Here is a 25,459-nt window from a genome sequence, read left to right on the forward strand (position 1 = left end):
TGGACTCAATGATCTCTTGAGGTCCCTTCCAAGCCCTGCAATTCTGTGATTCTGTGATATCAAGAGCTAATCTCAGGGTGGTCTACAGCTTCCTCACAAAGGGAAATAGGGAAGAAGACACTGACCGCTTCTCTCTGGTGACCAGCGATGGGACCTGAGGGAACTGCATGAAGCATCAATGGGGGAAATTCAGAATGGATATTAGGAAAAGGTTCTTCACTGAGAGAGAGGGTGGTCACTCTTCTGGGAGCTGGCATGAGCTGTCAGCTCCGGGATTTTCCTTCAGGAGATCACACATTGTCAGGGCTTCCCTCAGGCTGCCGGGAACAGCACGTGCAGCAGCAACGGTCACAACCTGCGTGGCTCACGCAGCCCCAAGAGTAGAGGCCTTGCACAGAGATCTGGTCAAACTAGAGGGCAATCACCAAACATAGGAAATTTAACAAGAGGAACTGTGGGAATACAAGAAAAACTGCTCAGAGCAGAAGCTGTGGAGCAAGATAAACAGCAAGCAACCACGGGATTCTGCACCTGGGACAGGGCAATCCTGCGCAGATACTGAAGGAAGAGATGTAGCACTACTGACTAAAGTAAATGAGGCATTAGGCTGTGCAGAAATGTAGCTTTCCCCTCATTGCTAGATGCCGCCCAAGAAGCACCACCTAGAACTGGATGAATGGATGAACGAAGGAGGGAGAGAAGCCGGGCCCAGAAAATTAGATTGGTCAGAAAGGACAATTAGAGTTGGAAATGTGTGCGGACGGGGTCATGGCAACACGTAAAAACTACGGGATTGAAAGTAACGAGGTTCCTCCGAGGAGACGCTCAGCTTGAGCTGTAAATCTCAAGACCTGCAAATAAATGAGGATGAAGGACAGTCAATCTGATCTGTGGAAAGCAGAAGTCGGGGCTTGAACCAGACTATGTTGGAGGTGGCAGCAGCGTGATTCCTCCAACGCAAGGTGGCAGGAGGGCAGCTGCTGCCGCAGTTTCCAGAGACCCAGGTGGGACCCCGTAGGTGATGGCCGTCAGACCCTCTCGCCACCAGGCATCCGGCTGCCAGCAGTGGGTGAGCTCACTGGGACCTTGCGGACGGGAGGTGCAAACCGGCGAGTCTTACATTGCCACTACTAAGTTCAGGTATGGAAGCACACTAACAATGGGAAAAACGCCTGGTGTAGGCAAGGGGATGTCCTTAGGCAAGGTACTGGAAAACTGAAAGAAAATAGGTGAAACTGCAGATCTGTTGATAAAAATGGAAGCACATGACACTAGACTTGGCAGGTTTGTGAGAGGGTCTACCTCTCTGTGTTTGTATTTCAGCATTCATCCTTTGTACTAGAGAGGCTTTATCCGCATGGCTTGCTGAACTGCAGCACGTTTCACATGCGTGGGTAACCTGTGCAATAGCGTCCTGGATCCAGACCACGTTTCAATATCACATCTCGTCCTCGGTGGCCCGAGGTGTCATGGGCACTCCGAGCTGGAAAGCATTCCCTCTCGGGGTTGTCGAGGCACTATAAAAGTTTGCCAAGCAAAGTTGTGGGTGCCCTGTCCCTGGAAGCGTTCAAGGCCAGGCTAGAGGGAGCTCTGGGCAGGCTGACTCAGCGGGTGGTATCCCTGCCCACGGCAGCGGGGTTGGAGGTAAAAGCTCTTTGACGTCCCTTCCTACCCCAGCCGTTCCATGATTCCGTGTTTCTATGATGTAAGCACCGGCCCCAGCAGCCCTGGTGCAGCGCATCAGGAGAGGGGCGGGGAGCCTCCACCCGAGGTTCCACCCGGCTTCACGGGGCCGTGAGGTCACAATGCGCAGAGCTGTGATGTCACAAGGCCCAGCTGTGATGCTGTCCCATGACACAGGCATAGCTCCGTGCCTGCCCCACCTGCATCACTTGCTGTGGCTGCAGCGGTGGTGGTGGCAGCATGGCACGAGTGTGGGGGGCCACGGCCCCTGCCCGCCTTGTCGTGCTCCTCCTACTGATGGCCCTGCGTTCCTGCGAGGTTTGTGCTGCTCCGCTTCGAGCACAGGCAGCAGGTGAGTGGGCAGAGACGGGGCCAAAACTGAAGTTGGGCCGTCGCCACGGCCCTACACCACCCCTCCCTGGGGCTACCTTCCATGGTGGACGTTAGGCAAAGGGTGACGGGCAGCACCGCAGGAGCCAAGCAAGAGCCCGTGGCAGCGCTGTTCCCCAGGGCTGGCTCCAGCCGTGCCGGGCCACGGCTCTGCCGCTTGCTGGCTGGAGCACAGCCTTCATCCTGGGTGATGTCCTGGGGGAGGGCTCTGAAGATGTGTGCTGGGAAAAGCCTGAGCATTTCTGCTCCAGCCTCGTGGTGCTCCCCATAGACGAATCCCAGTTCCCAACACAGAGCCCCGAGCCACAGCCCAGAGGAAGACACAGGTGTGTTTTCCTCCGGTGCTTCGGCGTGACCTTCCTTTGTGTACACCAGAGGCATCCCAGTAAGCAAGTCCCGAGGGGCTGCTGCTTCTTCCATGCGGTCCGTAAGGGTTGTTGCACGTGGCATGGAGAGCGCATTAGGCAAGCTGCCAGGTGGCAGCCAAGAGGTCCTCCCGGCCGCTCTGCAACCGTGAAATCGTGACCTGAGTCTTTCTCCCGCCCCACTACCTGACCCAGCTCCAGTTTCTAAGGGAGAAGAAGACCACAACATCCCCAGCAATGGGAACTTCTCTAATCACTTCTTCTTGATTCTAGATGCTGACATTGGTGGTGAATCGACCAATTCTGCTGGTGGCCTGAATCCAGGTTTTGTGCCTTGGGATCAACCCAGAGGTAGGTTCTGAGTGCCTGTTTTCGTGAAGGCAGAAAAATCTGTGCCCCACTAGCATACAATTTTATTTCAGGTCCTCTCAAGGTCTTCCTAACCTGCTTGTAGCTTGGAGGTCTTGCACAGATCAGTCATGAGTATTTTCTTACTGGGAGAGCTGCCACATTTCAGTGGGAAGGTTACCCCTGCCTCTCTTCAGCTGAGAGAAGCCAGACCTTCTTATCTGGGCCATGTCGTTCCCTGACCCGCCACCCCACCCTGCAGCTCACTGAGGAAAAAGAAGGGCCCGACATGCAGAGGAAGCTCTGCTCTGCTCACTTGTGTCTGATCTCACTTGTCCCTGCAGGCCCTCAAGGTCAACTGGCAGAGTGGAATCTGCTCCCTGAGCCTGGGGTGGAGTCCAGAGGTAAGTCCCCTGTCTTCATTTCCTTGATATTTGTTCATACTTGGTAGAGATAGCTCAGCAAGCTTTCAGCTCTTCACTGGCCAGCGTGAAAATGCTGGTTGAAATGCATGGTGTCCACTGATTCTTGGGTGCTGCGTGCTCCCGGTGCTGCCTTTGTCTCTCTGACTCAGAGGTCTCCCCGTAAGAAAGCCTCAAGGGGGGCTGAATATTGTTCCGTGAGGCCTCTGAGGGCTCTTGCCCATGGCCTGGAGAAAGCATTTTGAAAGCTGCTGAATGCCAGCCAGCAGGTCACCTGGCCCCTCTGCAACTTGGGACCTTTTGTCCTGCATCTGGCTCGCGTGTCACTACCTTGTAGTGCCCCTTGTAGTCACTGTAGGTTACTAAGGAAGAGAGAGGTGGCCACGTGCAATGGGAACGTTTCTCATCTGCCCTTGATGACAGCTGTGTCCGTAGGCAGTGGCTTGTCGAAGCCTCGGCTCAAGCTGTTCGAAGAGACTCAGGGCAATCCCACAGTTCAGTCACTGGAAGGAAATAGGTCTTCCCCTTCCCATCCCCATTCCCTTTCCCTGGGCAGTTCCACACATGGTTATGTTTTAATAGCACGGCGCCACTGCAGGCACCCAGCAATTGTTTTCAAGGTGCTCCTGCCTTGAAGAGAGAGAAGAGGGTTGTAAAGTAGTCCCCTGTCACTCCCATCTGAAGAAGTATGTGGACAGGTTTGACAACAACTGCTGTGTCCTGTGTGTCTTTACAGATGTGAACGGTGGAGAATGGGATCCAGCTTCCCAGCTGGGTTCCAGGGCAGACGGTCTGGCGGATCGCATGGGTATGTCATGGCTTTTTACTTCCTTTGAGAGCTGCCAGCTCAAAGCTCTAATGTCAGCCAGGCACGTCTGAAGGCATGAGAATCCAGACGTGCCTTTGCGTGCCCTGCCATTGCGTGATTCCCCGATACCACCTGCCCCTCAGTGATGCCGTTATGCAGTTGTAATATGTAGATTGCAGTGTATGATGGAAAGTTCTTGTGGTTCTTTGGTTGCAGACGTGCCTCCACAGAGGGCACTGCCAGATCCTCGACTGGCGTCCCGCTGGCATCCCAGAGGTGGGTAGTCTGCCTTCATTGACTTCACCAGAAAGAGCACTCACATCAGAAATCGGTTTGCCTGAAATTTATCTTGAAACTTTCCGTGAAGGTCCTGAGAGATGGAATGAGGAACTGAAGACAGGAAAATATTCCCCTGTCCTGAAGGAAATGAAGGAGGATTTGGAGAAGGCAGTCCCTGGTGCGTATATTTCCATCTGTTCACCAAAAGACTTGGGAAGCTGAGGTTCTATGTATATTCGTGGGCAAACTGTAGCATGCACAGCAGGAAGGGATGGATCAGAGCCTTGCTGTGGTGCTGCTCCTGCGTCTGAACCGGCTGCAGTTTTTTCCCATTCCCTCTGAAAGAAGGCATTTAGCATCATCTTGCAGCTTGTCAAAAGCGCACAGCGTGCACTGTGAACAACAAACTCACCTGCAACGTGCCAGTCTCCCAGCAGGCCAGGTTTTGCTGTCCATGCAACAGAACTGGAAAGCGTGTAGCATTTTTTTTTTTTTTTCAATGAATGACACTTTCAGACTGGTGACGAGGCGCACCGCAAAAAGCCCAGACTTTGTTTCAAAATTTTCTTGCTGTATCTTCAGAAGTAGTGCCTCCTGAAGATACCATCTTCCTGATGAGGAGCAGTTACTTACAATGCCATGCTCCTGCCTTCTTTCGAAGGAGGCAGATGGAGAGCCTGTGCAGATGAGGAAGGCAGCAGTCTCGCGCTGCCCATCTCTCGGAAAGAAACAGAGAACACGCAAGCAACTGGTCACGCAGTTAAAGGTCACTCACAGAGCTCTGTGGCTGTGGCTGCATGTTGTACAACTCCCACTGCACCCAGTTCCCAGGGACTTGTCCCATGAGGCACAAGGCATAACAGAAGCCTAGAGTGGGATCCCTCCTGTGAACCGAGGCCCGGGGGGATTCACTGGCCCACACAGATGGGGCACTGGCATTGAGGGATCCTTCTGTTCCTTCTCATGGATAGGTCGCCGAAAGGGAGGAGCATTCTGGTTTTAGTTTTCTTTCCAAATGAATTGTGACTTCATAGCGGCTTTGCAGAAGGGAAGGGAGGTTGTGGGTCAGGCTGAGTGATGTACGTGAAGTGCCGTGCCTTGCAAAGCTGTCTTTGCCGGCCACTTCAGCCCTCAGCTGCTCCCAGTGCCTTCTGCAGAGCTGGCAGCCATGGTGCAGTTGAGTTTAGAGCTGGCCTGAGCTCCAGGGGGACCCAGTTCCTCTGGGTAGCTCCACACAGTGTTAGATTTGTACAATTGTGGTTCCCCACGTGGGCACCCAGGATCTGTTTCCAGGCTGCTCCTGTGTGGAAGGGAGAGAACAGCGTCATGAAGGCATCTCCTGTTTTAGCTGCATGCTCTGTCATTCTGATGGGCAGAACGTCTAAGTAGAGTCGCTCTGTCCTGTGCTTGCTTGCAGGTGTGACTGGAAGTGAAGGTCATCCAGCTTCCCCTCTGAGTCCCAGGACCGAAACTCTGGCAGATCACACGGGTATGCCATGGCTTTTTAGTTCCTTTGAGAGCTGCCAGCCCACAGGCCAAATGTCGGCCAGGTCTCTCGGCAGGTGTGAGAGCGGAGTCCTGCGCGTGTCTGCCCTTCCCTTGCACCATCCCCTGGTATGCTGCACTGTGCTCCACAGTGATGCCGTTGCGTAGGGAAACTTTTCATGGGTCCTGGGCTGCAGAAGTGCCCCCAGGGAGGGCCTTGCCGTGTCCTCGGCACAGGAGATGTAACTTCATGCGTTCTGTTCAGGTCCAAAAAGAGGAAAGGATACATCTAGAAGAGGGCATTACACCTGGTGGTCATCCCCTGTCCTAAGGAAACCCGTGATGAAAATAGGGAAGGCTGAGCGTGGCGGGACTAAAGCGACTGACCAGGAGACTGTGCAGAAGGAGCCGCTGCAGAAGGGCAGCAGTGACACACAGCCAGTCTCTGACCGAAAACCTCAGGCAGAAGAAGCAGCTGGTTTGCCAGGTAATTTCAGTCCCATGGTCATCCGGTGTCACCAACCAGAATCACTGTGTGCCACCAGGCTCTTCCTGCCTGCCCTTGCACACCAGGCCAGCAGCCAAACCTGAGCGTGTTACTGCAGAGCACATGCTACAAAGGAGCCCGAGGGCGATGAGCCCTGCGTGGAAGGAGCCTGCAGGAGTGTTTCTCCACTGGGCTGGCTCCAGCTGTGCCTTGTGCTGGCTGGAGGCCGACCTTCAGCCTGGGGGATGTCCTGGGGGAGAGCTCAGGACATGCGTGCTGGGGAAAGTGTGAGGGTTTCTGCTCTGCAGCGCTCCCCACGGACAAAGCCCAGCCCCCAGGGCAGAGCCCCGGCCCTCAGCCCAGAGGAATGGATGGGCAGTGCCGGTGCAGCCTCTCCCTACCCAACGGGAAGTGGAAGCAACCCTTCTTGTCCTCTGGTGCTTATACACCAGAGACGGAGGTACCCGCTGATGAAAAAGGAAATCTCTCGGTTCCATGGAGCGCACTGGGAGATCATCTGCATTGCAGATGACAGTAACCTGCGGCACTGTCTGGGTTCTTCCAGGGGTGGATGCTGGGAAAATCACGAAGGCTGCCGTTGGCAAAGAGCTAAAAAAGCGCCACATGCTAGTGATTGCTGTGGTCCCAGCCGTGCTGCTGTCCGTGCTGACGCTGGCCTGTATTCCTATGCTATGGATGCTATGGAAAAAATATCGGTGAGTTGACTTTTCCCCAAGGCACTGTATCGCTGCATTTGGCTACAAAGTGTTTGTGGTGACAGGATCCTGATGGCCAAATCAGCTGCTGGCAGTACACTGCCAGGATTTATGTTGCAAGGCCTTTCAAGCATCCCCTCGCTTCCTATCAGTGAGCAGTGCTTTCTGAAACTCATTCCCACAGGGCACGCAAGAGAGAACGGGCAGCTGCAGGACAAGCTCATCCTGACAGCGACTGGGAGAGCGATCGGAATGGAGGCAAAGGCGGAGCGGAGCTGGGGGAGGCTGGAAAGGAGGATGCACTCGACCAAGGAAACAACTCCTCCACCCCATTCTCCTGGGCCTTTGAAGAAGAATTTGCCCAGCTGTGCAGCAGAATCAGCACGGACCCCTCCCTTCAGCCCACATGTCCCAGCAGCTCTCCCACGGACAACATCTCAGAATTCCGTTGATACCAACAGCCCTTAGGATTCTCCTGAGCCATCCAGTGCCCCTGTTACCGGTGCTGAGGGCTCAGGTTCATTGAAAATTCCATCTTTGACACCAATAAAAACATCCTATTCCAAAGCTGCTGCTGTGACCATTGCCATTGGGTTCTAGCATAGGGCTGGGGCCAGCACTTGGTGCAAGGGAAGCAGTCGGAGAGCCGCACGCCAGGGAGGGCCTCCTTGGGCCCAGCCTCAGCTTGCTTGTCTAACTGGACGGTCACCCAAGCTCCCAGCAGAGCAGGGAATGCTGGGGAGGCTTGGTACGTGAAGAGGCGTCCTTGAGCTCCTCTTCAGAGCTATGCCCTGAATGAGGGCACACAGGGAGGCAGGGAAGGAGGCCTCCAGCACTTGGAAGGAAGGGCCTTCCAGCACTGAGCACATCCAGGAGAACCAACATGGCAGCAGAGGCTGGCGGTACAATGAAGCTGTACCATGAGGCTGCAGCAAATGCAACGGTACAGAGAAACTGCACAGGGTAATTGTTGATGCCTTCCGGAGAGCAGGCGACAGCAGTGCTGTCCAGCTGGACAGTGAGGGCAGTGAGTGCAGCTGGAGTGCTGAGAGACTGCCTGAGAGAGCGCACTTTGGGGTCGGCTCCCCACAGCTGAGCAGACGCAGGGTTGCGGCCTGCGGCACCTGCAGCAGCCGCCTCCTGTGCCTTCCCCGTGCTCACAGGAAGGCCGGAGCCGGGAAGGATTCTGCAGCTGGGGCAGGACAACGCCGGCTATATGTACGGACTGGGGGAAGAGGGGCTGCGGAAGAGCTCTGTGGAAAGGGACCTGGGGCTTCTGGTTGGTGACAGGTTGAACGTGGGTCAACTGCACGCCCTGGTCAAGCAGGCGGTAATACAGGCCGACTGCATCCTGTTGGGCAAAAGGCACGGCACTGCTGGCTGATCAAGAGAAGAAATTATCTTGCTCTGCCCTGTGCTGGGCGGCCTCAGCTCAACTCCCGTGTGCAGTTTTGATTGGCACAATATAGCAAAGACTGAAAAGTTGGGGGAGGGAGTGCCCAGAGGAGGGCATCAAAGATGGTGGAAGTCTAGAGGGCAATACGTGTGAGGTCACTTGGTTTGTTCTGCTTAGAGAACAGGATATCTGCAGAGAAGGACCTGGGGGTTCTGGTGGACAGCAGGCTGGCCCTGAGCCAGCAGCGTGCCCTTGGGCCAAGAAGGCCAATGGTATCCTGGGGCACATCAAAAAGAGCGTGACCAGCAGGCCAAGGGAGGTGATCCGCTCCCTCTGCTCTGCTCTGCTCTGCTCTGCTCAGCTGAGGCCACATCTAGAATACCGTGTCCAGTTCTGGGCTCCCCAGATCAAAAAAGGCAGGGATCTCCTAGAAGGAGTCTGGCAGAGGGCCACAAAGATGATGAAGGACCTGGAGCACATCCCTGATGAGGAAAGGCTGACCAAGCTGGGTCTGTTCAGCCTGGGCAAAAGAAGACTGGGGAGGGGACGTCTGATTCATGTTGATTAATACCTAAAGGGAGCTGGGAGGCAAGTGGATGAGGCCAGGCTCTTCTCGGTGGTGTGTCGCAGTAGGACGAGGAGCGGAGGCCCAAAACTTGAACATAGGAAGTTCCATACAAGCGTGTGGAAGAACTTTTTACGGTAAGGGTGACGGAGAACTGGAACAGGTTGCCCAGACAGGTTCTGGAGTCTCCTTCTATGGAGATATCCAAGATGTGCCTGGATGCCTACCTGTGCGACCTACTGTAGGGAACCTGCTTTAGCAGGGGGGTTGGACTCAATGATCTCTTGAGGTCCCTTCCAAGCCCTGCAATTCTGTGATTCTGTGATATCAAGAGCTAATCTCAGGGTGGTCTACAGCTTCCTCACAAAGGGAAATAGGGAAGAAGACACTGACCGCTTCTCTCTGGTGACCAGCGATGGGACCTGAGGGAACTGCATGAAGCATCAATGGGGGAAATTCAGAATGGATATTAGGAAAAGGTTCTTCACTGAGAGAGAGGGTGGTCACTCTTCTGGGAGCTGGCATGAGCTGTCAGCTCCGGGATTTTCCTTCAGGAGATCACACATTGTCAGGGCTTCCCTCAGGCTGCCGGGAACAGCACGTGCAGCAGCAACGGTCACAACCTGCGTGGCTCACGCAGCCCCAAGAGTAGAGGCCTTGCACAGAGATCTGGTCAAACTAGAGGGCAATCACCAAACATAGGAAATTTAACAAGAGGAACTGTGGGAATACAAGAAAAACTGCTCAGAGCAGAAGCTGTGGAGCAAGATAAACAGCAAGCAACCACGGGATTCTGCACCTGGGACAGGGCAATCCTGCGCAGATACTGAAGGAAGAGATGTAGCACTACTGACTAAAGTAAATGAGGCATTAGGCTGTGCAGAAATGTAGCTTTCCCCTCATTGCTAGATGCCGCCCAAGAAGCACCGCCTAGAACTGGATGAATGGATGAACGAAGGAGGGAGAGAAGCCGGGCCCAGAAAATTAGATTGGTCAGAAAGGACAATTAGAGTTGGAAATGTGTGCGGACGGGGTCATGGCAACACGTAAAAACTACGGGATTGAAGGTAACAAGGTTCCTCCGAGGAGACGCTCAGCTTGAGCTGTAAATCTCAAGACCTGCAAATAAATGAGGATGAAGGACAGTCAATCTGATCTGTGGAAAGCAGAAGTCGGGGCTTGAACCAGACTATGTTGGAGGTGGCAGCAGCGTGATTCCTCCAACGCAAGGTGGCAGGAGGGCAGCTGCTGCCGCAGTTTCCAGAGACCCAGGTGGGACCCCGTAGGTGATGGCCGTCAGACCCTCTCGCCACCAGACGTCCGGCTGCCAGCAGTGGGTGAGCTCACTGGGACTTTGCGGACGGGAGGTGCAAACCGGCGAGTCTTACATTGCCACTACTAAGTTCAGGTATGGAAGCACACTAACAATGGGAAAAACGCCTGGTGTAGGCAAGGGGATGTCCTTAGGCAAGGTACTGGAAAACTGAAAGAAAATAGGTGAAACTGCAGATCTGTTGATAAAAATGGAAGCACATGACACTAGACTTGGCAGGTTTGTGAGAGGGTCTACCTCTCTGTGTTTGTATTTCAGCATTCATCCTTTGTACTAGAGAGGCTTTATCCGCATGGCTTGCTGAACTGCAGCACGTTTCACATGCGTGGGTAACCTGTGCAATAGCGTCCTGGATCCAGACCACGTTTCAATATCACATCTCGTCCTCGGTGGCCCGAGGTGTCATGGGCACTCCGAGCTGGAAAGCATTCCCTCTCGGGGTTGTCGAGGCACTATAAAAGTTTGCCAAGCAAAGTTGTGGGTGCCCTGTCCCTGGACGCGTTCAAGGCCAGGCTAGAGGGAGCTCTGGGCAGGCTGACTCAGCGGGTGGTATCCCTGCCCACGGCAGCGGGGTTGGAGGTAAAAGCTCTTTGACGTCCCTTCCTACCCCAGCCGTTCCATGATTCCGTGTTTCTATGATGTAAGCACCGGCCCCAGCAGCCCTGGTGCAGCGCATCAGGAGAGGGGTGGGGAGCCTCCACCCGAGGTTCCACCCGGCTTCACGGGGCCGTGAGGTCACAATGCGCAGAGCTGTGATGTCACAAGGCCCAGCTGTGATGCTGTCCCATGACACAGGCATAGCTCCGTGCCTGCCCCACCTGCATCACTTGCTGTGGCTGCAGCGGTGGTGGTGGCAGCATGGCACGAGTGTGGGGGGCCACGGCCCCTGCCCGCCTTGTCGTGCTCCTCCTACTGATGGCCCTGCGTTCCTGCGAGGTTTGTGCTGCTCCGCTTCGAGCACAGGCAGCAGGTGAGTGGGCAGAGACGGGGCCAAAACTGAAGTTGGGCCGTCGCCACGGCCCTACACCACCCCTCCCTGGGGCTACCTTCCATGGTGGACGTTAGGCAAAGGGTGACGGGCAGCACCGCAGGAGCCAAGCAAGAGCCCGTGGCAGCGCTGTTCCCCAGGGCTGGCTCCAGCCGTGCCGGGCCACGGCTCTGCCGCTTGCTGGCTGGAGCACAGCCTTCATCCTGGGTGATGTCCTGGGGGAGGGCTCTGAAGATGTGTGCTGGGAAAAGCCTGAGCATTTCTGCTCCAGCCTCGTGGTGCTCCCCATAGACGAATCCCAGTTCCCAACACAGAGCCCCGAGCCACAGCCCAGAGGAAGACACAGGTGTGTTTTCCTCCGGTGCTTCGGCGTGACCTTCCTTTGTGTACACCAGAGGCATCCCAGTAAGCAAGTCCCGAGGGGCTGCTGCTTCTTCCATGCGGTCCGTAAGGGTTGTTGCACGTGGCATGGAGAGCGCATTAGGCAAGCTGCCAGGTGGCAGCCAAGAGGTCCTCCCGGCCGCTCTGCAACCGTGAAATCGTGACCTGAGTCTTTCTCCCGCCCCACTACCTGACCCAGCTCCAGTTTCTAAGGGAGAAGAAGACCACAACATCCCCAGCAATGGGAACTTCTCTAATCACTTCTTCTTGATTCTAGATGCTGACATTGGTGGTGAATCGACCAATTCTGCTGGTGGCCTGAATCCAGGTTTTGTGCCTTGGGATCAACCCAGAGGTAGGTTCTGAGTGCCTGTTTTCGTGAAGGCAGAAAAATCTGTGCCCCACTAGCATACAATTTTATTTCAGGTCCTCTCAAGGTCTTCCTAACCTGCTTGTAGCTTGGAGGTCTTGCACAGATCAGTCATGAGTATTTTCTTACTGGGAGAGCTGCCACATTTCAGTGGGAAGGTTACCCCTGCCTCTCTTCAGCTGAGAGAAGCCAGACCTTCTTATCTGGGCCATGTCGTTCCCTGACCCGCCACCCCACCCTGCAGCTCACTGAGGAAAAAGAAGGGCCCGACATGCAGAGGAAGCTCTGCTCTGCTCACTTGTGTCTGATCTCACTTGTCCCTGCAGGCCCTCAAGGTCAACTGGCAGAGTGGAATCTGCTCCCTGAGCCTGGGGTGGAGTCCAGAGGTAAGTCCCCTGTCTTCATTTCCTTGATATTTGTTCATACTTGGTAGAGATAGCTCAGCAAGCTTTCAGCTCTTCACTGGCCAGCGTGAAAATGCTGGTTGAAATGCATGGTGTCCACTGATTCTTGGGTGCTGCGTGCTCCCGGTGCTGCCTTTGTCTCTCTGACTCAGAGGTCTCCCCGTAAGAAAGCCTCAAGGGGGGCTGAATATTGTTCCGTGAGGCCTCTGAGGGCTCTTGCCCATGGCCTGGAGAAAGCATTTTGAAAGCTGCTGAATGCCAGCCAGCAGGTCACCTGGCCCCTCTGCAACTTGGGACCTTTTGTCCTGCATCTGGCTCGCGTGTCACTACCTTGTAGTGCCCCTTGTAGTCACTGTAGGTTACTAAGGAAGAGAGAGGTGGCCACGTGCAATGGGAACGTTTCTCATCTGCCCTTGATGACAGCTGTGTCCGTAGGCAGTGGCTTGTCGAAGCCTCGGCTCAAGCTGTTCGAAGAGACTCAGGGCAATCCCACAGTTCAGTCACTGGAAGGAAATAGGTCTTCCCCTTCCCATCCCCATTCCCTTTCCCTGGGCAGTTCCACACATGGTTATGTTTTAATAGCACGGCGCCACTGCAGGCACCCAGCAATTGTTTTCAAGGTGCTCCTGCCTTGAAGAGAGAGAAGAGGGTTGTAAAGTAGTCCCCTGTCACTCCCATCTGAAGAAGTATGTGGACAGGTTTGACAACAACTGCTGTGTCCTGTGTGTCTTTACAGATGTGAACGGTGGAGAATGGGATCCAGCTTCCCAGCTGGGTTCCAGGGCAGACGGTCTGGCGGATCGCATGGGTATGTCATGGCTTTTTACTTCCTTTGAGAGCTGCCAGCTCAAAGCTCTAATGTCAGCCAGGCACGTCTGAAGGCATGAGAATCCAGACGTGCCTTTGCGTGCCCTGCCATTGCGTGATTCCCCGATACCACCTGCCCCTCAGTGATGCCGTTATGCAGTTGTAATATGTAGATTGCAGTGTATGATGGAAAGTTCTTGTGGTTCTTTGGTTGCAGACGTGCCTCCACAGAGGGCACTGCCAGATCCTCGACTGGCGTCCCGCTGGCATCCCAGAGGTGGGTAGTCTGCCTTCATTGACTTCACCAGAAAGAGCACTCACATCAGAAATCGGTTTGCCTGAAATTTATCTTGAAACTTTCCGTGAAGGTCCTGAGAGATGGAATGAGGAACTGAAGACAGGAAAATATTCCCCTGTCCTGAAGGAAATGAAGGAGGATTTGGAGAAGGCAGTCCCTGGTGCGTATATTTCCATCTGTTCACCAAAAGACTTGGGAAGCTGAGGTTCTATGTATATTCGTGGGCAAACTGTAGCATGCACAGCAGGAAGGGATGGATCAGAGCCTTGCTGTGGTGCTGCTCCTGCGTCTGAACCGGCTGCAGTTTTTTCCCATTCCCTCTGAAAGAAGGCATTTAGCATCATCTTGCAGCTTGTCAAAAGCGCACAGCGTGCACTGTGAACAACAAACTCACCTGCAACGTGCCAGTCTCCCAGCAGGCCAGGTTTTGCTGTCCATGCAACAGAACTGGAAAGCGTGTAGCATTTTTTTTTTTTTTTCAATGAATGACACTTTCAGACTGGTGACGAGGCGCACCGCAAAAAGCCCAGACTTTGTTTCAAAATTTTCTTGCTGTATCTTCAGAAGTAGTGCCTCCTGAAGATACCATCTTCCTGATGAGGAGCAGTTACTTACAATGCCATGCTCCTGCCTTCTTTCGAAGGAGGCAGATGGAGAGCCTGTGCAGATGAGGAAGGCAGCAGTCTCGCGCTGCCCATCTCTCGGAAAGAAACAGAGAACACGCAAGCAACTGGTCACGCAGTTAAAGGTCACTCACAGAGCTCTGTGGCTGTGGCTGCATGTTGTACAACTCCCACTGCACCCAGTTCCCAGGGACTTGTCCCATGAGGCACAAGGCATAACAGAAGCCTAGAGTGGGATCCCTCCTGTGAACCGAGGCCCGGGGGGATTCACTGGCCCACACAGATGGGGCACTGGCATTGAGGGATCCTTCTGTTCCTTCTCATGGATAGGTCGCCGAAAGGGAGGAGCATTCTGGTTTTAGTTTTCTTTCCAAATGAATTGTGACTTCATAGCGGCTTTGCAGAAGGGAAGGGAGGTTGTGGGTCAGGCTGAGTGATGTACGTGAAGTGCCGTGCCTTGCAAAGCTGTCTTTGCCGGCCACTTCAGCCCTCAGCTGCTCCCAGTGCCTTCTGCAGAGCTGGCAGCCATGGTGCAGTTGAGTTTAGAGCTGGCCTGAGCTCCAGGGGGACCCAGTTCCTCTGGGTAGCTCCACACAGTGTTAGATTTGTACAATTGTGGTTCCCCACGTGGGCACCCAGGATCTGTTTCCAGGCTGCTCCTGTGTGGAAGGGAGAGAACAGCGTCATGAAGGCATCTCCTGTTTTAGCTGCATGCTCTGTCATTCTGATGGGCAGAACGTCTAAGTAGAGTCGCTCTGTCCTGTGCTTGCTTGCAGGTGTGACTGGAAGTGAAGGTCATCCAGCTTCCCCTCTGAGTCCCAGGACCGAAACTCTGGCAGATCACACGGGTATGCCATGGCTTTTTAGTTCCTTTGAGAGCTGCCAGCCCACAGGCCAAATGTCGGCCAGGTCTCTCGGCAGGTGTGAGAGCGGAGTCCTGCGCGTGTCTGCCCTTCCCTTGCACCATCCCCTGGTATGCTGCACTGTGCTCCACAGTGATGCCGTTGCGTAGGGAAACTTTTCATGGGTCCTGGGCTGCAGAAGTGCCCCCAGGGAGGGCCTTGCCGTGTCCTCGGCACAGGAGATGTAACTTCATGCGTTCTGTTCAGGTCCAAAAAGAGGAAAGGATACATCTAGAAGAGGGCATTACACCTGGTGGTCATCCCCTGTCCTAAGGAAACCCGTGATGAAAATAGGGAAGGCTGAGCGTGGCGGGACTAAAGCGACTGACCAGGAGACTGTGCAGAAGGAGCCGCTGCAGAAGGGCAGCAGTGACACACAGCCAGTCTCTGACCGAAAACCTCAGGCAGAAGAAGCAGCTGGTTTGCCAGGTAATTTCAGTCCCATGGTCATCCGGTGTCACCAACCAGAATCACTGTGTGCCACCAGGCTCTTCCTGCCTGCCCTTGCACACCAGGCCAGCAGCCAAACCTGAGCGTGTTACTGCAGAGCACATGCTACAAAGGAGCCCGAGGGCGATGAGCCCTGCGTGGAAGGAGCCTGCAGGAGTGTTTCTCCACTGGGCTGGGTCCAGCTGTGCCTTGTGCTGGCTGGAGGCCGACCTTCAGCCTGGGGGATGTCCTGGGGGAGAGCTCAGGACATGCGTGCTGGGGAAAGTGTGAGGGTTTCTGCTCTGCAGCGCTCCCCACGGACAAAGCCCAGCCCCCAGGGCAGAGCCCCGGCCCTCAGCCCAGAGGAATGGATGGGCAGTGCCGGTGCAGCCTCTCCCTACCCAACGGGAAGTGGAAGCAACCCTTCTTGTCCTCTGGTGCTTATACACCAGAGACGGAGGTACCCGCTGATGAAAAAGGAAATCTCTCGGTTCCATGGAGCGCACTGGGAGATCATCTGCATTGCAGATGACAGTAACCTGCGGCACTGTCTGGGTTCTTCCAGGGGTGGATGCTGGGAAAATCACGAAGGCTGCCGTTGGCAAAGAGCTAAAAAAGCGCCACATGCTAGTGATTGCTGTGGTCCCAGCCGTGCTGCTGTCCGTGCTGACGCTGGCCTGTATTCCTATGCTATGGATGCTATGGAAAAAATATCGGTGAGTTGACTTTTCCCCAAGGCACTGTATCGCTGCATTTGGCTACAAAGTGTTTGTGGTGACAGGATCCTGATGGCCAAATCAGCTGCTGGCAGTACACTGCCAGGATTTATGTTGCAAGGCCTTTCAAGCATCCCCTCACTTCCTATCAGTGAGCAGTGCTTTCTGAAACTCATTCCCACAGGGCACGCAAGAGAGAACGGGCAGCTGCAGGACAAGCTCATCCTGACAGCGACTGGGAGAGCGATCGGAATGGAGGCAAAGGCGGAGCGGAGCTGGGGGAGGCTGGAAAGGAGGATGCACTCGACCAAGGAAACAACTCCTCCACCCCATTCTCCTGGGCCTTTGAAGAAGAATTTGCCCAGCTGTGCAGCAGAATCAGCACGGACCCCTCCCTTCAGCCCACATGTCCCAGCAGCTCTCCCACGGACAACATCTCAGAATTCCGTTGATACCAACAGCCCTTAGGATTCTCCTGAGCCATCCAGTGCCCCTGTTACCGGTGCTGAGGGCTCAGGTTCATTGAAAATTCCATCTTTGACACCAATAAAAACATCCTATTCCAAAGCTGCTGCTGTGACCATTGCCATTGGGTTCTAGCATAGGGCTGGGGCCAGCACTTGGTGCAAGGGAAGCAGTCGGAGAGCCGCACGCCAGGGACCCAAGCTTGGGCCCAGCCTCAGCTTGCTTGTCTAACTGGACGGTCACCCAAGCTCCCAGCAGAGCAGGGAATGCTGGGGAGGCTTGGTACGTGAAGAGGCGTCCTTGAGCTCCTCTTCAGAGCTATGCCCTGAATGAGGGCACACAGGGAGGCAGGGAAGGAGGCCTCCAGCACTTGCAAGGAAGGGCCTTCCAGCACTGAGCACATCCAGGAGAACCAACATGGCAGCAGAGGCTGGCGGTACAATGAAGCTGTACCGTGAGGCTGCAGCAAATGCAACTGTACAGAGAAACTGCACAGGGTAATTGTTGATGCCTTCCGGAGAGCAGGCGACAGCAGTGCTGTCCAGCTGGACAGTGAGGGCAGTGAGTGCAGCTGGAGTGCTGAGAGACTGCCTGAGAGAGCGCACTTTGGGGTCGGCTCCCCACAGCTGAGCAGACGCAGGGTTGCGGCCTGCGGCACCTGCAGCAGCCGCCTCCTGTGCCTTCCCCGTGCTCACAGGAAGGCCGGAGCCGGGAAGGATTCTGCAGCTGGGGCAGGACAACGCCGGCTATATGTACGGACTGGGGGAAGAGGGGCTGCGGAAGAGCTCTGTGGAAAGGGACCTGGGGCTTCTGGTTGGTGACAGGTTGAACGTGGGTCAACTGCACGCCCTGGTCAAGCAGGCGGTAATACAGGCCGACTGCATCCTGTTGGGCAAAAGGCACGGCACTGCTGGCTGATCAAGAGAAGAAATTATCTTGCTCTGCCCTGTGCTGGGCGGCCTCAGCTCAACTCCCGTGTGCAGTTTTGATTGGCACAATATAGCAAAGACTGAAAAGTTGGGGGAGGGAGTGCCCAGAGGAGGGCATCAAAGATGGTGGAAGTCTAGAGGGCAATACGTGTGAGGTCACTTGGTTTGTTCTGCTTAGAGAACAGGATATCTGCAGAGAAGGACCTGGGGGTTCTGGTGGACAGCAGGCTGGCCCTGAGCCAGCAGCGTGCCCTTGGGCCAAGAAGGCCAATGGTATCCTGGGGCACATCAAAAAGAGCGTGACCAGCAGGCCAAGGGAGGTGATCCGCTCCCTCTGCTCTGCTCTGCTCTGCTCTGCTCAGCTGAGGCCACATCTAGAATACCATGTCCAGTTCTGGGCTCCCCAGATCAAAAAAGGCAGGGATCTCCTAGAAGGAGTCTGGCAGAGGGCCACAAAGATGATGAAGGACCTGGAGCACATCCCTGATGAGGAAAGGCTGACCAAGCTGGGTCTGTTCAGCCTGGGCAAAAGAAGACTGGGGAGGGGACGTCTGATTCATGTTGATTAATACCTAAAGGGAGCTGGGAGGCAAGTGGATGAGGCCAGGCTCTTCTCGGTGGTGTGTCGCAGTAGGACGAGGAGCGGAGGCCCAAAACTTGAACATAGGAAGTTCCATACAAGCGTGTGGAAGAACTTTTTACGGTAAGGGTGACGGAGAACTGGAACAGGTTGCCCAGACAGGTTCTGGAGTCTCCTTCTATGGAGATATCCAAGATGTGCCTGGATGCCTACCTGTGCGACCTACTGTAGGGAACCTGCTTTAGCAGGGGGGTTGGACTCAATGATCTCTTGAGGTCCCTTCCAAGCCCTGCAATTCTGTGATTCTGTGATATCAAGAGCTAATCTCAGGGTGGTCTACAGCTTCCTCACAAAGGGAAATAGGGAAGAAGACACTGACCGCTTCTCTCTGGTGACCAGCGATGGGACCTGAGGGAACTGCATGAAGCATCAATGGGGGAAATTCAGAATGGATATTAGGAAAAGGTTCTTCACTGAGAGAGAGGGTGGTCACTCTTCTGGGAGCTGGCATGAGCTGTCAGCTCCGGGATTTTCCTTCAGGAGATCACACATTGTCAGGGCTTCCCTCAGGCTGCCGGGAACAGCACGTGCAGCAGCAACGGTCACAACCTGCGTGGCTCACGCAGCCCCAAGAGTAGAGGCCTTGCACAGAGATCTGGTCAAACTAGAGGGCAATCACCAAACATAGGAAATTTAACAAGAGGAACTGTGGGAATACAAGAAAAACTGCTCAGAGCAGAAGCTGTGGAGCAAGATAAACAGCAAGCAACCACGGGATTCTGCACCTGGGACAGGGCAATCCTGCGCAGATACTGAAGGAAGAGATGTAGCACTACTGACTAAAGTAAATGAGGCATTAGGCTGTGCAGAAATGTAGCTTTCCCCTCATTGCTAGATGCCGCCCAAGAAGCACCGCCTAGAACTGGATGAATGGATGAACGAAGGAGGGAGAGAAGCCGGGCCCAGAAAATTAGATTGGTCAGAAAGGACAATTAGAGTTGGAAATGTGTGCGGACGGGGTCATGGCAACACGTAAAAACTACGGGATTGAAAGTAACGAGGTTCCTCCGAGGAGACGCTCAGCTTGAGCTGTAAATCTCAAGACCTGCAAATAAATGAGGATGAAGGACAGTCAATCTGATCTGTGGAAAGCAGAAGTCGGGGCTTGAACCAGACTATGTTGGAGGTGGCAGCAGCGTGATTCCTCCAACGCAAGGTGGCAGGAGGGCAGCTGCTGCCGCAGTTTCCAGAGACCCAGGTGGGACCCCGTAGGTGATGGCCGTCAGACCCTCTTGCCACCAGACGTCCAGCTGCCAGCAGTGGGTGAGCTCACTGGGACTTTGCGGACGGGAGGTGCAAACCGGCGAGTCTTACATTGCCACTACTAAGTTCAGGTATGGAAGCACACTAACAATGGGAAAAACGCCTGGTGTAGGCAAGGGGATGTCCTTAGGCAAGGTACTGGAAAACTGAAAGAAAATAGGTGAAACTGCAGATCTGTTGATAAAAATGGAAGCACATGACACTAGACTTGGCAGGTTTGTGAGAGGGTCTACCTCTCTGTGTTTGTATTTCAGCATTCATCCTTTGTACTAGAGAGGCTTTATCCGCATGGCTTGCTGAACTGCAGCACGTTTCACATGCGTGGGTAACCTGTGCAATAGCGTCCTGGATCCAGACCACGTTTCAATATCACATCTCGTCCTCGGTGGCCCGAGGTGTCATGGGCACTCCGAGCTGGAAAGCATTCCCTCTCGGGGTTGTCGAGGCACTATAAAAGTTTGCCAAGCAAAGTTGTGGGTGCCCTGTCCCTGGACGCGTTCAAGGCCAGGCTAGAGGGAGCTCTGGGCAGGCTGACTCAGCGGGTGGTATCCCTGCCCACGGCAGCGGGGTTGGAGGTAAAAGCTCTTTGACGTCCCTTCCTACCCCAGCCGTTCCATGATTCCGTGTTTCTATGATGTAAGCACCGGCCCCAGCAGCCCTGGTGCAGCGCATCAGGAGAGGGGTGGGGAGCCTCCACCCGAGGTTCCACCCGGCTTCACGGGGCCGTGAGGTCACAATGCGCAGAGCTGTGATGTCACAAGGCCCAGCTGTGATGCTGTCCCATGACACAGGCATAGCTCCGTGCCTGCCCCACCTGCATCACTTGCTGTGGCTGCAGCGGTGGTGGTGGCAGCATGGCACGAGTGTGGGGGGCCACGGCCCCTGCCCGCCTTGTCGTGCTCCTCCTACTGATGGCCCTGCGTTCCTGCGAGGTTTGTGCTGCTCCGCTTCGAGCACAGGCAGCAGGTGAGTGGGCAGAGACGGGGCCAAAACTGAAGTTGGGCCGTCGCCACGGCCCTACACCACCCCTCCCTGGGGCTACCTTCCATGGTGGACGTTAGGCAAAGGGTGACGGGCAGCACCGCAGGAGCCAAGCAAGAGCCCGTGGCAGCGCTGTTCCCCAGGGCTGGCTCCAGCCGTGCCGGGCCACGGCTCTGCCGCTTGCTGGCTGGAGCACAGCCTTCATCCTGGGTGATGTCCTGGGGGAGGGCTCTGAAGATGTGTGCTGGGAAAAGCCTGAGCATTTCTGCTCCAGCCTCGTGGTGCTCCCCATAGACGAATCCCAGTTCCCAACACAGAGCCCCGAGCCACAGCCCAGAGGAAGACACAGGTGTGTTTTCCTCCGGTGCTTCGGCGTGACCTTCCTTTGTGTACACCAGAGGCATCCCAGTAAGCAAGTCCCGAGGGGCTGCTGCTTCTTCCATGCGGTCCGTAAGGGTTGTTGCACGTGGCATGGAGAGCGCATTAGGCAAGCTGCCAGGTGGCAGCCAAGAGGTCCTCCCGGCCGCTCTGCAACCGTGAAATCGTGACCTGAGTCTTTCTCCCGCCCCACTACCTGACCCAGCTCCAGTTTCTAAGGGAGAAGAAGACCACAACATCCCCAGCAATGGGAACTTCTCTAATCACTTCTTCTTGATTCTAGATGCTGACATTGGTGGTGAATCGACCAATTCTGCTGGTGGCCTGAATCCAGGTTTTGTGCCTTGGGATCAACCCAGAGGTAGGTTCTGAGTGCCTGTTTTCGTGAAGGCAGAAAAATCTGTGCCCCACTAGCATACAATTTTATTTCAGGTCCTCTCAAGGTCTTCCTAACCTGCTTGTAGCTTGGAGGTCTTGCACAGATCAGTCATGAGTATTTTCTTACTGGGAGAGCTGCCACATTTCAGTGGGAAGGTTACCCCTGCCTCTCTTCAGCTGAGAGAAGCCAGACCTTCTTATCTGGGCCATGTCGTTCCCTGACCCGCCACCCCACCCTGCAGCTCACTGAGGAAAAAGAAGGGCCCGACATGCAGAGGAAGCTCTGCTCTGCTCACTTGTGTCTGATCTCACTTGTCCCTGCAGGCCCTCAAGGTCAACTGGCAGAGTGGAATCTGCTCCCTGAGCCTGGGGTGGAGTCCAGAGGTAAGTCCCCTGTCTTCATTTCCTTGATATTTGTTCATACTTGGTGGAGATAGCTCAGCAAGCTTTCAGCTCTTCACTGGCCAGCGTGAAAATGCTGGTTGAAATGCATGGTGTCCACTGATTCTTGGGTGCTGCGTGCTCCCGGTGCTGCCTTTGTCTCTCTGACTCAGAGGTCTCCCCGTAAGAAAGCCTCAAGGGGGGCTGAATATTGTTCCGTGAGGCCTCTGAGGGCTCTTGCCCATGGCCTGGAGAAAGCATTTTGAAAGCTGCTGAATGCCAGCCAGCAGGTCACCTGGCCCCTCTGCAACTTGGGACCTTTTGTCCTGCATCTGGCTCGCGTGTCACTACCTTGTAGTGCCCCTTGTAGTCACTGTAGGTTACTAAGGAAGAGAGAGGTGGCCACGTGCAATGGGAACGTTTCTCATCTGCCCTTGATGACAGCTGTGTCCGTAGGCAGTGGCTTGTCGAAGCCTCGGCTCAAGCTGTTCGAAGAGACTCAGGGCAATCCCACAGTTCAGTCACTGGAAGGAAATAGGTCTTCCCCTTCCCATCCCCATTCCCTTTCCCTGGGCAGTTCCACACATGGTTATGTTTTAATAGCACGGCGCCACTGCAGGCACCCAGCAATTGTTTTCAAGGTGCTCCTGCCTTGAAGAGAGAGAAGAGGGTTGTAAAGTAGTCCCCTGTCACTCCCATCTGAAGAAGTATGTGGACAGGTTTGACAACAACTGCTGTGTCCTGTGTGTCTTTACAGATGTGAACGGTGGAGAATGGGATCCAGCTTCCCAGCTGGGTTCCAGGGCAGACGGTCTGGCGGATCGCATGGGTATGTCATGGCTTTTTACTTCCTTTGAGAGCTGCCAGCTCAAAGCTCTAATGTCAGCCAGGCACGTCTGAAGGCATGAGAATCCAGACGTGCCTTTGCGTGCCCTGCCATTGCGTGATTCCCCGATACCACCTGCCCCTCAGTGATGCCGTTATGCAGTTGTAATATGTAGATTGCAGTGTATGATGGAAAGTTCTTGTGGTTCTTTGGTTGCAGACGTGCCTCCACAGAGGGCACTGCCAGATCCTCGACTGGCGTCCCGCTGGCATCCCAGAGGTGGGTAGTCTGCCTTCATTGACTTCACCAGAAAGAGCACTCACATCAGAAATCGGTTTGCCTGAAATTTATCTTGAAACTTTCCGTGAAGGTCCTGAGAGATGGAATGAGGAACTGAAGACAGGAAAATATTCCCCTGTCCTGAAGGAAATGAAGGAGGATTTGGAGAAGGCAGTCCCTGGTGCGTATATTTCCATCTGTTCACCAAAAGACTTGGGAAGCTGAGGTTCTATGTATATTCGTGGGCAAACTGTAGCATGCACAGCAGGAAGGGATGGATCAGAGCCTTGCTGTGGTGCTGCTCCTGCGTCTGAACCGGCTGCAGTTTTTTCCCATTCCCTCTGAAAGAAGGCATTTAGCATCATCTTGCAGCTTGTCAAAAGCGCACAGCGTGCACTGTGAACAACAAACTCACCTGCAACGTGCCAGTCTCCCAGCAGGCCAGGTTTTGCTGTCCATGCAACAGAACTGGAAAGCGTGTAGCATTTTTTTTTTTTTTTCAATGAATGACACTTTCAGACTGGTGACGACGCGCACCGCAAAAAGCCCAGACTTTGTTTCAAAATTTTCTTGCTGTATCTTCAGAAGTAGTGCCTCCTGAAGATACCATCTTCCTGATGAGGAGCAGTTACTTACAATGCCATGCTCCTGCCTTCTTTCGAAAGAGGCAGATGGAGAGCCTGTGCAGATGAGGAAGGCAGCAGTCTCGCGCTGCCCATCTCTCGGAAAGAAACAGAGAACACGCAAGCAACTGGTCACGCAGTTAAAGGTCACTCACAGAGCTCTGTGGCTGTGGCTGCATGTTGTACAACTCCCACTGCACCCAGTTCCCAGGGACTTGTCCCATGAGGCACAAGGCATAACAGAAGCCTAGAGTGGGATCCCTCCTGTGAACCGAGGCCCGGGGGGATTCACTGGCCCACACAGATGGGGCACTGGCATTGAGGGATCCTTCTGTTCCTTCTCATGGATAGGTCGCCGAAAGGGAGGAGCATTCTGGTTTTAGTTTTCTTTCCAAATGAATTGTAACTTCATAGCGGCTTTGCAGAAGGGAAGGGAGGTTGTGGGTCAGGCTGAGTGATGTACGTGAAGTGCTGTGCCTTGCAAAGCTGTCTTTGCCGGCCACTTCAGCCCTCAGCTGCTCCCAGTGCCTTCTGCAGAGCTGGCAGCCATGGTGCAGTTGAGTTTAGAGCTGGCCTGAGCTCCAGGGGGACCCAGTTCCTCTGGGTAGCTCCACACAGTGTTAGATTTGTACAATTGTGGTTCCCCACGTGGGCACCCAGGATCTGTTTCCAGGCTGCTCCTGTGTGGAAGGGAGAGAACAGCGTCATGAAGGCATCTCCTGTTTTAGCTGCATGCTCTGTCATTCTGATGGGCAGAACGTCTAAGTAGAGTCGCTCTGTCCTGTGCTTGCTTGCAGGTGTGACTGGAAGTGAAGGTCATCCAGCTTCCCCTCTGAGTCCCAGGACCGAAACTCTGGCAGATCACACGGGTATGCCATGGCTTTTTAGTTCCTTTGAGAGCTGCCAGCCCACAGGCCAAATGTCGGCCAGGTCTCTCGGCAGGTGTGAGAGCGGAGTCCTGCGCGTGTCTGCCCTTCCCTTGCACCATCCCCTGGTATGCTGCACTGTGCTCCACAGTGATGCCGTTGCGTAGGGAAACTTTTCATGGGTCCTGGGCTGCAGAAGTGCCCCCAGGGAGGGCCTTGCCGTGTCCTCGGCACAGGAGATGTAACTTCATGCGTTCTGTTCAGGTCCAAAAAGAGGAAAGGATACATCTAGAAGAGGGCATTACACCTGGTGGTCATCCCCTGTCCTAAGGAAACCCGTGATGAAAATAGGGAAGGCTGAGCGTGGCGGGACTAAAGCGACTGACCAGGAGACTGTGCAGAAGGAGCCGCTGCAGAAGGGCAGCAGTGACACACAGCCAGTCTCTGACCAAAAACCTCAGGCAGAAGAAGCAGCTGGTTTGCCAGGTAATTTCAGTCCCATGGTCATCCGGTGTCACCAACCAGAATCACTGTGTGCCACCAGGCTCTTCCTGCCTGCCCTTGCACACCAGGCCAGCAGCCAAACCTGAGCGTGTTACTGCAGAGCACATGCTACAAAGGAGCCCGAGGGCGATGAGCCCTGCGTGGAAGGAGCCTGCAGGAGTGTTTCTCCACTGGGCTGGCTCCAGCTGTGCCTTGTGCTGGCTGGAGGCCGACCTTCAGCCTGGGGGATGTCCTGGGGGAGAGCTCAGGACATGCGTGCTGGGGAAAGTGTGAGGGTTTCTGCTCTGCAGCGCTCCCCACGGACAAAGCCCAGCCCCCAGGGCAGAGCCCCGGCCCTCAGCCCAGAGGAATGGATGGGCAGTGCCGGTGCAGCCTCTCCCTACCCAACGGGAAGTGGAAGCAACCCTTCTTGTCCTCTGGTGCTTATACACCAGAGACGGAGGTACCCGCTGATGAAAAAGGAAATCTCTCGGCTCCATGGAGCGCACTGGGAGATCATCTGCATTGCAGATGACAGTAACCTGCGGCACTGTCTGGGTTCTTCCAGGGGTGGATGCTGGGAAAATCACGAAGGCTGCCGTTGGCAAAGAGCTAAAAAAGCGCCACATGCTAGTGATTGCTGTGGTCCCAGCCGTGCTGCTGTCCGTGCTGACGCTGGCCTGTATTCCTATGCTATGGATGCTATGGAAAAAATATCGGTGAGTTGACTTTTCCCCAAGGCACTGTATCGCTGCATTTGGCTACAAAGTGT

The 25,459-nt window shown here is 54.7% G+C and overlaps 3 protein-coding genes across 3 annotated transcripts; all 3 read left to right on the forward strand.

Annotated features, from left to right (window-relative positions):
* The first annotated feature begins 1,101 nt into the window (after positions 1-1,101).
* On the forward strand, positions 1,102-5,948 carry LOC149915708 (uncharacterized). Its single transcript, XM_090151775.1, has 7 exons — positions 1,102-2,035; positions 2,712-2,789; positions 3,131-3,190; positions 3,945-4,016; positions 4,233-4,292; positions 4,384-4,473; positions 5,713-5,948. The coding sequence occupies exons 1-7, from the start codon at positions 1,924-1,926 to the stop codon at positions 5,946-5,948; spliced, it is 708 nt and encodes a 235-aa protein (XP_090007901.1). The 5' UTR covers positions 1,102-1,923.
* A 5,106-nt stretch (positions 5,949-11,054) lies between these two features.
* Positions 11,055-15,160, forward strand: LOC149915709 (uncharacterized). Its single transcript, XM_090151776.1, has 7 exons — positions 11,055-11,247; positions 11,924-12,001; positions 12,343-12,402; positions 13,157-13,228; positions 13,445-13,504; positions 13,596-13,685; positions 14,925-15,160. Exons 1-7 carry the CDS (start codon positions 11,136-11,138, stop codon positions 15,158-15,160), a joined length of 708 nt encoding a protein of 235 aa, XP_090007902.1. The 5' UTR covers positions 11,055-11,135.
* A 5,105-nt stretch (positions 15,161-20,265) lies between these two features.
* Positions 20,266-24,371, forward strand: LOC149915710 (uncharacterized). The gene is made up of 7 exons (XM_090151777.1): positions 20,266-20,458; positions 21,135-21,212; positions 21,554-21,613; positions 22,368-22,439; positions 22,656-22,715; positions 22,807-22,896; positions 24,136-24,371. Exons 1-7 carry the CDS (start codon positions 20,347-20,349, stop codon positions 24,369-24,371), a joined length of 708 nt encoding a protein of 235 aa, XP_090007903.1. The 5' UTR covers positions 20,266-20,346.
* The last annotated feature ends 1,088 nt before the right edge of the window (positions 24,372-25,459 follow it).

This window comes from Phasianus colchicus, chromosome 16 (assembly GCF_987193195.1).
Source record: "Phasianus colchicus chromosome 16, bPhaCol1.hap1.1, whole genome shotgun sequence".
NCBI lineage: Eukaryota > Metazoa > Chordata > Aves > Galliformes > Phasianidae > Phasianus > Phasianus colchicus.

Excerpts from the sequence above, each read along its gene's own strand:
- LOC149915708 (XM_090151775.1), top strand. The coding sequence starts at position 1,924 with ATGGCACGAGTGTGGGGGGCCACGGCCCCTGCCCGCCTTGTCGTGCTC. Across the intron at positions 4,293-4,383 it reads GTCCCGCTGGCATCCCAGAG|GTCCTGAGAGATGGAATGAG; the intron begins GTGGGTAGTCTG and ends CTTTCCGTGAAG. Across the intron at positions 4,474-5,712 it reads TTTGGAGAAGGCAGTCCCTG|GTGTGACTGGAAGTGAAGGT; the intron begins GTGCGTATATTT and ends GCTTGCTTGCAG.
- LOC149915709 (XM_090151776.1), top strand. The coding sequence starts at position 11,136 with ATGGCACGAGTGTGGGGGGCCACGGCCCCTGCCCGCCTTGTCGTGCTC. Across the intron at positions 12,002-12,342 it reads GCCTTGGGATCAACCCAGAG|GCCCTCAAGGTCAACTGGCA; the intron begins GTAGGTTCTGAG and ends TTGTCCCTGCAG. Across the intron at positions 12,403-13,156 it reads GCCTGGGGTGGAGTCCAGAG|ATGTGAACGGTGGAGAATGG; the intron begins GTAAGTCCCCTG and ends GTGTCTTTACAG.
- LOC149915710 (XM_090151777.1), top strand. The coding sequence starts at position 20,347 with ATGGCACGAGTGTGGGGGGCCACGGCCCCTGCCCGCCTTGTCGTGCTC. Across the intron at positions 21,213-21,553 it reads GCCTTGGGATCAACCCAGAG|GCCCTCAAGGTCAACTGGCA; the intron begins GTAGGTTCTGAG and ends TTGTCCCTGCAG. Across the intron at positions 22,716-22,806 it reads GTCCCGCTGGCATCCCAGAG|GTCCTGAGAGATGGAATGAG; the intron begins GTGGGTAGTCTG and ends CTTTCCGTGAAG.